The sequence below is a fragment of the Scleropages formosus genome, chromosome 5, assembly GCF_900964775.1.
Source record: "Scleropages formosus chromosome 5, fSclFor1.1, whole genome shotgun sequence".
NCBI lineage: Eukaryota > Metazoa > Chordata > Actinopteri > Osteoglossiformes > Osteoglossidae > Scleropages > Scleropages formosus.
In genome coordinates, this window is record NC_041810.1 from 25803731 (window position 1) to 25814305 (window position 10575).

Genomic DNA, 10575 nt, shown 5'->3' on the forward strand with positions numbered 1-10575 from the left:
CTTTTTTCGCAGACGGAGAATCTGTGGGGTCCAGTCGTCTCGCCAGTCTCGTACCCAAAGCCGAGGGAAACGCCTAGTGGTGCATAACAGATTACAGCGAATCATGTTTTTATTCTCCAAATAATAATGCATCGGCCCGTCTCTGCACTCAGTTCTGGCTCATTCTGCAGGAAGTCACTTTGCAGGATTTTTGTCCCCAATTGTTCTTTGCCGCTGGATGGCACAGCAGGTAGTGCCGCTGCCTTATGGCTCCTTGGCTGTGTTTTGGTCATGCGTTCAGATGCGACTCAAGGAGGGTGGAGTTTGCATGTTCTCTCCGTGTATGTGTGGTTTTCCTCCAGGTGCGCTCTGGTTTCTTCCCACATTCCAGATATGTTTGTAGGTGCATTGGTGACTCTCAGTTGCCCGTGCGTGCGTGCGCGATTGCCCTGTGAGGCACTCGTGTCCTATCTGAGATGGACTGTGGACCGCGACCCCACGCTTGTTTGCCATTCGTGTCCTGTATTTTTATTAATAAAGCAGCGCTGAAGCTATGCAGTGTGACTCGTTTGAAGGCTGTAGGTAATAACCCCAGGCGTCCCAGTGTTTTTCTATTCTTTTGTCCTCCTCTTTGCTCTCAGCTTGACGTTAATTAGACTTTAATGAGAGATGAAGTCGATAAACGAAATGCTGGGACCACAGAAAATGTTTCCGATAGTGGCCACGAGGATGCACTGCAATTTGGGGATGGGGAGGGTAGAGATGTGAGACTGCGAGTTCGCCGCACCCCCTTCTGAGAGGTATGACACTGAACAGGGTGTGGGGTCATTTGTCTGTTCCTCCACCCGTCTTATCATCAAGTAAGAAGCCTCGCTCAGTCCCCTCCCACCTGTGTGTGGATGTTGCCGGTCTGTCCGCTCCGTGTCATTGCTGCTAACTGCATGTTTCTTCTTGTCTTCCCTTTCCGCACTCCTGCCGCTCCTGCTCTGTGCCCCACCCGCCGCTTTGTGTGTGCATGTGTGCGTGTGTGTGGGTGTATCTTGCCCGCGCAACGCCATCATTCTCTGCGCGTGCGCCGCCTCACCAGCCTGCCCGCAAGATTTTTGCACCCCCGCAGTCGCCCGACCTCTCCCCATCCCCCAGCTGCAGTCCCGTCTTGTCCCCGGAACCTCTCCCTGTCCGGACAGAGGCCCTCACCCCCGATCCCGTTCCGCCGGCACCCGCGTCCCCTCCCCTCAACTCCAAGACCCAGACCCTCCCCGCCAAGCCCAAAGTGGCCGAGAAGCCGCTTCATGCCACGCGGTCGAACCCCCTCCCCGACGCCGTGACAAGCCCTCTGGCCGCTAGGTCGGAGCCCTGCACGCCCTACCACCCCTCCTCTTCCCGTGGCCCCGGGAGCCCCCAGGTGCGCCGGACGCCCCTGGCAGTGCCGCTGCAGCTCTCGGTGCCCTTCTCGCCAGTGGGCCCTGCGCCCCCCATTCGGCTGCACCACTTCCACCCCGTACCTGGGACTGACAGCAGCCCCAAATCTATCCCCGTCATACAGGTGACCCCTCACCCCTCCCCCCGCGGAAGCCCCCTCCCCACACCCAAAGGGACGCCGGTGCACACCCCGAAGGAGAGTCCGTCGGGGACGCCAAGCCCCACGCCGCCCCCCAGTCCGTCCATCGGCGGGATGCCCTGGAGGACGCGCCTCAACTCCATCAAGAACAGCTTCCTGGGATCGCCGCGCTTCCACCGCAGGAAACTGCAAGGTATTGTGGGGGGGATGTGGCATTAAAGGGGGCAGAGCAAATATGTGCGATAAAGCTGTGGACCTGTACGCTCACGGTGGCTCACATGTAGCGTAGTGGTTAGGGTTCCAACCAGAAGGAAGGACCCGGGTTCGAATCCCACCTCCTGCTCTAGTACTCTTGATCGAGGTACTTAGTTTCAATTTATACAGTAAAAATTTCCCTCCTGTATCAATATGTACCAGTGTGAGGGAGTAGCTTAGGGTATAAACCCCATGTCAGTAACTTTGGAGAAAAATTTACATTATAACATTGATAATAATAGCAGTAATAACAGTAATAAATTTTTCAGTGGTTCAATGCATGACCAGACCTTGGATGGCCAAATATTTGCGTTTTCAGTCTTGTGCGTTATTTTTAAACTATATTTACCAAAATTTTTTTAAAAAATGAAAAAGCTGAATGCAAACGTGCAACTAAATCACTCCAAACTTTTTATTAAGTAATTTAGTTGCATAAAACTTTTCATAACAAAAATATAGTAGGAATGCAGGTTTGGTAAGGACGTGTTGCATTCTGACATAGCGGTGTCTTTGGATCGCTGTCGAAAACTGGCTAAAGCAGCAGGGGGTGCAGCGATGAGAGTTGTCCCCTTCCACTCACAGGTGCTGGGTTTGAATCCCCATCCTGCTGCAGTGCCCTTGATCAGGGCACTGACCCTGATCTGCTCCCGTGTGTCTCAGTGCCTTTGGGTCGTGAGCACAAATACATGAGAATCACGGTGTCTTCAGGTCCCTGTGTTTTACAGCAAGGTGTGCGCTGCCTTATTTTAATTTTATGCCACTTTAAATCAAACCTTTTTCTTGTTGAGCCTTTGTAATAAACAGGCTGGAATAATTTCCTCAAGGATATTTCTGCCCGACTGTCTTCACGTGCTTTTTAACGTCACGTTCCCACAAATTCATCTCTGATATTAATGCCATTAAACTGGGTTGATGTGGCTACAAATTGTACAAAAATTGTTACTTTTCCGCACTTTAAACGTTATTTACTTTTACTTTCCGACTCTCCGCCTCGAATCCTAAATGAGGGCCACAGTATATACACTGAAGTGAGTGTGAATGGGCAGGAAGTGGCGTAGTGCTTACAGCTGTGGCCTTACAGTCTGAAGGGCCCGGGTTCGAATCCCACTCCTGCTAATTGTGCCCTTGATCAAGGTATTTGTCCTGCACTGATGCAGTAAAAATTACCCTGTGGTTTAAATTGCTAAATCAGTGTAAAATTGATTACGTAACATTGTAAGTCAGTTTGAATAAAGTTTTTGGCCAAATAAAGGTTATAATTAATAAAAAATCAGGATACAATAAGTCCTTAATCTTTGGCTTCTTCTCCTTTCAGTTCCCACACAGGAGGAGATGTCCAGTCTGACTCCAGAGTCTTCCCCAGAGTGAGTCTCCTGCTCCGCCAAAACATTTCTTACTCTGTTTTTTACCGGTGTACGTGACCAGGTGATTTCTGAGTATTCATTTCTCAGGTGAGTCCAACTTCTTCTATAGTGTCCTACTTCCTGCTGGAGCCGAGTGTCGGGCGGTAGTAGTCGGAACGTCTGGGATGGTGATGGAAACACACACACACACACACACACCCCAGTTCTGCTAAATGTCATGAAATTCAGTTTTTCACCGCATTCTGTTTACTGGGTGATGTAAACACTTGCAACTGTGCATAAATGTAATTGTGGGGCCTTCACATCCCATCGCAGCGACATGCCACACACACGTCTCTCACATACACACGGTTTGGACTTTCAGGAGAGCTTCACTGGGGCCACAAGACAGCGATGTTATGTTTGTGGCAGTACTCCTTTCCTGGTGCTGTGTTTCCCTGGGGAACCCCAGACAGTCCTGCATGCGGGAAATGGAAGAGTTGTGTGTGTGTGTGGAGTGTGTGATGCCACTTGGTGACAATCTCTCTCTCTCTCCTCCAGTAAGTCTGAAGGTCCAGAGGTCGATTGATGCTGTTGTTTCTCCCTCGCAGACTTGCCAAAAAATCCTGGTTTGGTAACTTCATCAACTTGGAGAAGGAGGAGCAGATCTTTGTGGTGATCAAGGACAAGCCGCTGAGCTCCATTAAAGCGGACATCGTCCACGCTTTCCTCTCCGTAAGGCCCGTCTCAGCCGCGTGCGATTCGAACCGCGGCACAGTGCGTGCGTGTGTGCGTGTGCGATCCCTGTGATGGACTGGTGACCCCTCCAGGATGTACCACCTCACACCCTGTGCCTCCAGAATAGGCTCTGGACCACCTGCACTGTATAAGCAGTTATTACTGACAGGCAGGCAAATGTTCTACATTCATGTCTGGGGTGGGTTGAGCCCCACTCCTTCCTCGCTCTATTTCCCCGGGTTTGACAGTGATGTCCTCTAGACAGGTGGGAATCAGTGACATTGACATCCGGTTAAGTAGAGCCACCAGACTCTGCTGCTCTGGGACACTTTGAGGCTTCTGTTGCAATTGAGCACATGGAGGACACCCACTTATCAGTCATGTCTCCCATGAGGCTGCTGTCAGGTGTGCTTTCCGGAAGGGTCTTGCACGATGCTCAACCAAGAAGGAGCTTCCACGGCCCACACTCTGTGCCCTCAGATCCCGAGCCTGAGCCACAGCGTGATCTCGCAGACGAGTTTCCGGGCCGAGTACAAGTCCACTGCGGGACCCACTGTTTTCCAGAAGCCCGTCAAGTTCCAGGTGGACATCACCTACAGCGAAAGCGGTGCAGCGACCAAGGAGAACGGCATCTACTCAGTCACCTTCACACTGCTCTCAGGTAGCTGTGGGGATGGGGGGAGGGTGAGATGTGCCGGCGAGAGTGCGAGAGAAAGTGTCCAGTTGCGGGGGTCTGTTTCAGGGGAACCAGATGACCACATTTCTGTGTGAGACAGATGAACTGAACCTGGGCAGAAAAGCCAGGGAGCCCACAAAAGTGCCCAGCCAAGGTGATCCGTCCACACTGACCACAGAAAACCGCTCTCTGACCTGAAACAATGTGGTTCGACTGCAGGTCCCAGCCGACGCTTCAAACGGGTGGTGGAGACAATCCAGGCGCAGTTGCTGAGCACACATGACCAGCCCGGGGTGCAGCAGCTCTCTGGTGAGTGGGGTCGCACTCGCTCCTCCCTGCCCTCACAGCATCCTCTGCATGCATTGCCCACCCCCAGCCCCCCTGCCACTCCCCCCATGCCACTGCGCTCTGCTCAGCACCACACTGCACTGCCGGCGTCCCGCCCACAGGGGGCGCGCTCGCTGTCTCACACTGCATATCACGCACCCCTCAGGGCCCAGGGTTTCCACTGCCGGGGGGGTCATCATGGCCCTCACTTGACTTGAGCCCGACATCTACGTGCTGGAGGGTGGAGTTGGTGCCTTAGCGGGGGTTTGTGGGTAACAAATCCCCCCATAGCTCTTGTGGGTGTTGGGGGGCAATAGGGAGGTGAGGAAAAAAGTGGGAATTATCTGTGTTTTTGTTTTCTTGTTTATTTGGACTATGCCTTCGTCCAAGACAACTCAGGGCTTGTAACTCCAGGTGTTTTTTTTAATCGCCAATTTGTGTCCCGTGGCAGAATTTGACAGCGTGTGGCTCGAACCCGACGCCGTGGAGCGCTGCAGTGTCTTACAGGACGCAGAAAGAGGCCCGGTGTGGGCTGCTGTAGTGAGTGAGACGGGCAGGGAAGAAGAGGGAGGGAAGGAGAGAGACGGAAAAGCCCGTGTTCCCATGCGTCTCCTTGTCGGTGTAGCACTGCGTCGTTCCCTGGGCCTGATCAGCTCCTGGCTAACAGCTCCCCCTGGTGGCAACACGCACGCACACACACACACACACACACACACACACACACACCCCTACCTACCTGCGAAGTACAGTACACTGGTTCCTACTGTTACTGGTTGGGTGCGTTATGCTTTTTTGTTAATCTGTGTGTTGAGCGACAAAGGGAACCTGCGTTTACCAGCCGAGGCAGAGATGATAGGAGTGTGGGACCACCTCGATTCAACTCGCATCCATAGTGTTTACAACTGCCGCCTGTGATCAGTAATAAGCCTAGGAGCCAGTGTATGGTATAATACAGGGTTGAAGCCCAAATCCATCACTGGCATCAGGAGCTGTCAGGTACCGGGTACATCCACACATCCCACATTGCTGTGTCCACCTTCCACCTCATGTTACCTGGCTTTTAGTGTCAACACCCCCCACCCTGTCGCCCTTGCACATGCCATCCCACGCTGGCTCGCTCATCATCCACGGCCCAGTCCCGCTCCGGTTGCGTGTCAGGTACGAGAAGGTGTGGCTGGAACACGCGTTCCTGAAGAATGCCCTTGATCGCGGAGACTAAAATGAGCGTTTCTCAACTCATGCCGTGTGTTCACCGTGTGTGTGATGGACAGTGCGCATGAAATATGACGCCTGTTTCCACGGTCCGGAACATTTTGTCGTATTGTGGAAGGGGTTGCGTGTGTTGGTTTAGACCAGAGGTTCTTAACGACCTCCAGTCCTCGGACCCCTTTAAGGATCTCATGAAAACTGAGCACTTTCCTGGAGAAATCACTGTAATTATATTGCAACTACATTATTGTTGTTGTTGGTAACAATAATAATAATAATACATAATATTGCATTCCGTTTATTGTACTGAAACCTGTCAGGGATAGTAACAACATATATAGCTATATTTTTCCACTTATTTCTTTTATGCAAATGTAGTCCAACCTTGGACCCCCAGGTAATTTTTATGCATGGTAAATATCTGGGTAAATGGCAGGAGTGGGATTCGAACCCGGGCCCTTCAGACTGTAAGGCCACAGCTGTAAGCACTACGCCACTTCCTGCCCATTCACACTCACTTCAGTGTATATACTGTGGCCCTCATTTAGGATTCGAGGCGGAGAGTCGGAAAGTAAAAGTAAATAACGTTTAAAGTGCGGAAAAGTAACAATTTTTGTACAATTTGTAGCCACATCAACCCAGTTTAATGGCACTAATATCAGAGATGAATTTGTGGGAACGTGACGTTAAAAAGCACGTGAAGACAGTCGGGCAGAAATATCCTTGAGGAAATTATTCCAGCCTGTTTATTACAAAGGCTCAACAAGAAAAAGGTTTGATTTAAAGTGGCATAAAATTAAAATAAGGCAGCGCACACCTTGCTGTAAAACACAGGGACCTGAAGACACCGTGATTCTCATGTATTTGTGCTCACGACCCAAAGGCACCGAGACACACGGGAGCAGATCAGGGTCAGTGCCCTGATCAAGGGCACTGCAGCAGGATGGGGATTCAAACCCAGCACCTGTGAGTGGAAGGGGACAGCTCTCACCGCTGCGCCCCCTGCTGCTTTAGCCAGTTTTTAACTGTGTGTAAGTGTGAGAGACACACACACAAAGAGCCCACTGACATTGTTGTGTCAGCTTTGGGCAGCAAAGTGTGTGTGTTAGTGTTTTCCACTGAACACACCTGACCACAAAGACACTCTGTCACCAAGTGGAGAGAAGAACAGGACCAGAACCAGAGCAGTGTAAGATGGACAGGGATGAAGGACAGGGGCTGCATGCGCATTGGTTTCATTTCCTGCGGTCATGTTGTGGTAAACAGAGACTCTGCAGCCATAGCAATGAAGCCCAAAGTGTCACTCAGACCTACCAGGTCTCCGTCTCTTACCTCTCTGGTGCTGGACCACGTAGCACCGACTCTGGGTTCAATCGAGGCCCCTGGTCCACAGAGGCAGGAGACCCCAAACTATGGACCAGGTTGTCTCTCCACCCATTGGAAAAAGGCCAGCGCGCGGCACAACCCCCCCCCGAAGTGTCCCGGATCCATGTGTGTTGAACCCTGGCTCAGAGTCTCCCTTTCCCAGCTGTGGCTCTCACCCTGGCCCCGCCCCCCTGGCCCCACCCCCTGCCACTTGTTTTTTCGCGAACCCCATTGTTCATTTGTTTGTTTGTTCTCTCTCTCTCTCTTCCCGTCTGTGTACCTAGGCAGCCCATTGAGTAACTTCTTTGACGTAATTAAACAACTTTTTTCAGACGAGAAGAACGGCCAGGTGCCCCACCCACCTGGCTCCGCCCCCAAGCACGGCGCTAACAGCAGGAGACGCGAACCCGAGGCCAGTGACCGTGGCCCTAGAGGAGACTCAAAGTGCCCGGCAGGCAGAGACAGAGCCAAGGTGGCAGCACCGGTCGGGGCACCGGAGCAGCCCTAGGCGTGGACAGGGAGCGTGGCCGACCGGAATAGTCGCGTGGCGCGTAAAAGTGACGCCCACCCAACACCCACGTGTGTGGCGCTAGTCCTCTGTAAATATAGAACCACTTTGAGAACTATGTAGAGAAGCGAAAAGAACCTTTTGTATGACGGGCTGACTGTACATAGATATGTAAACAAACGGGGTGTTTTAAAAGCAGAGATTGTGGGCGGGGCATTCCCCCAGCTCCTCCCACCATAACACACGGCACATGCACACGTTTCGCCGTGCTTTTTTCCTGTCCTCCTTTTTATCTGTCCTCCTGCTCACCTCTCTGATGACCTCACTTGTTTCTGCTGCCAGGAATTATCCAGAAAACATACTAAGCCCCACCTCCTGCTCCCTAACCGCACACCAGGCGAGATGGCCATTTGTTGATGGAGGGCGCTTTTCCAGGAGAGTAGGCCAGTTACCAAGGCGACGGACCTTTCATCGTGATGCGTGTCCCCTCCCACCCCCCTCCCACCTCCCTGGCCATCAGCAGCACTTCATGAAGATGCCCTCACCCTCGTTCTCTTCCACTTGCCGGAGTGTGTGATATCCACACAGCGCCACCCAAAGGAAGACGGAGGCAAAACTGAGAAGCTGAAGAAAAAGCATGGAGACCCTGTTGGTCTACCGCAGCATCGCCTTTTCTCTCTCTCTCTCTCTCTCTCTCTCTCTCTCTCTCTCTCACACACACACACACACGTGCACAGTCCAAAACACAAACTTGGGGATGCAATCCTTAGAGTAACGATAATAAATATCGACAGACAGAGATGAACAGTGGACCGCAGGGGGCTGCTGGCACCGTTTCCATCTTACTGTCCGCCTTCTGTGTGGACATTTGGGTTGAAGACTCATCACGGACTGGAGTCTTTGTAAAACCAAGGGGAGGAAGGGGGCGGGGCCGCAATGCGAATGAATGAGCCGCTGTCTTGTACAGGTTGTTTTTCCTGTGTAAAACGACTAGTTGTGGTGCGATGTTCAGCTGTAGGTCAGACCTGGGAGCTCTTCTCACTTTTGTTTTTCTGATTTTCTTTTGTTTTTTCCTCCTTTGTTTTGTTCTTTCAGTAACTCAGAACTCAGTGCTTTTATTCCAGTCCTTTGTACGGCATTCTGTCTGTCTCCTTCCAGCACCTTCTGCCCCCCTTCCCCCCCATTTATTCTCTCTCCTTATTTATGAATTATGTGTGGAGCCACTGGCTCAGATTGTCTTGTTTGTCCTTTCCGCGGGACAGAGTTCATGTCCATGTGGCCAGGACAGGGCTTCTCTTCTTGTCTATGAGAAATATGTCAAGAGCAAATGGTATTTCTTTATTTCCCAAATGTGACGAGGAAGAACTTGTAGTATATGTTTAAAAAAGGAAAATAAGAAGAATTACCAGTACTTTACGAATGTAGACTAGCCTCGTGAGAGGAGATGATCTTCTATTGATTATTGTCTGTTTCATATCATTGTTCATGTGATAGTGGGGGGAGGGGGGGATCCTCGACCTTTCTTGTAAATAGATGATTTTGGGTGACGATGAACTTCTTTAAGGGGGGGGACTCCCTGCTCTCGGCTTTTACCTTGTATTACTGTGTGCATGTTGGACACGGCTTTTCTTTGCATGAACTGACTGTAATGGAACCATAAAGGTGTCACTTTGGCCCGATCGTTTTTCTCTCTCACTTTATTTCCGTACCTTTGCTTTGCCACCCCTGTCAGCGCCCCCCCCCCCCCAGCCCCTCTCTGATGCTTCCTCTGCGCCAGGCCTGAACAGGTGCCATCTTCCCACGCAGGCACGGCGGCCCCATTCACTCCTCCCTGTACCCCTCCGTGTGCCACCTGCTCGAACCTGGGGCAAGGTGCAGTACTAAAGCAATACCTGTTGTTACGTTCTCTATTTTGTACTTTGGCACAAAGACACAGTAACCGGGGACCTCGGGGGTGGGTGGGGGCGGGTCGGTACTGAGCAGGAACCACGTGTCCCCCCCACGTGTGTAACACAACTGTGAGCAACTGCAGTGGATAACAAATAAAACCTGTTCCGTTACAAGGTGTGTGTCAGCCTTGTGTGTGAGCGCCCTTTGCACCAGCAGCCTCTACAAGGTAAGTGATGGCTGCCCCACCCCTAGCATGGAGAGCCTGGACCCCCCTCTTTCTGCAAGCCACAGGGGGTCTCTGGGATTGACAGATGGACTTTGTGCATAGGGAATGACACACACCTCCCTGTGGTAAGTCAGTTGGCTGAGCAACACACACCTTTTATTATTTTCATTGTGATTATTAATGTGTATAATACAACGTTGAAGATATAAATTAGTCTTTGAAAGTTTATTGGGAGAACAAATATTTTGTGCTTGACATCCAATATCGAGGGGGGTGATGAGCTGTTTTGACCTGCAATGTGTGCACATAAACAGCAGACACTTGTCAGCTGCAGCCATGTCCATTTATCTTACCCTTTTATACAGCAGGATACTTTTTACTCTGTCAATTCATGGTAAGTAAGACCAAGGCAGTGGAAGCACATGGGGACAGCTGGTACTGTAGTGGGTGGAGTTGCTGCAGTAAAATTACCCAGCTCTATAAATGAGTAAATGGTAG

The 10575-nt window shown here is 51.3% G+C and overlaps 1 protein-coding gene across 5 annotated transcripts in view; it reads left to right on the forward strand.

Moving 5' to 3' along the window:
* brsk2a (BR serine/threonine kinase 2a) overlaps nucleotides 1–10564 on the forward strand; it is a 96468-nt gene extending 85904 nt beyond the window's left edge. For 2 of the 5 annotated variants that reach the window (XM_029251684.1, XM_029251686.1), the window contains 6 exons: nucleotides 1526–1733; nucleotides 3111–3159; nucleotides 3750–3873; nucleotides 4357–4537; nucleotides 4772–4861; nucleotides 7738–10564. In XM_029251684.1, coding sequence (XP_029107517.1) covers nucleotides 1526–1733; nucleotides 3111–3159; nucleotides 3750–3873; nucleotides 4357–4537; nucleotides 4772–4861; nucleotides 7738–7961 — 876 coding nt within the window. In that variant the 3' untranslated portion in view covers nucleotides 7962–10564. The remainder of the gene's footprint in view (nucleotides 1–1525; nucleotides 1734–3110; nucleotides 3160–3749; nucleotides 3874–4356; nucleotides 4538–4771; nucleotides 4862–7737) is intronic. The other 3 variants (XM_029251685.1, XM_029251687.1, XM_029251688.1) reach the window with 2 other exon arrangements.
* Nucleotides 10565–10575: the final 11 nt, after the last annotated feature.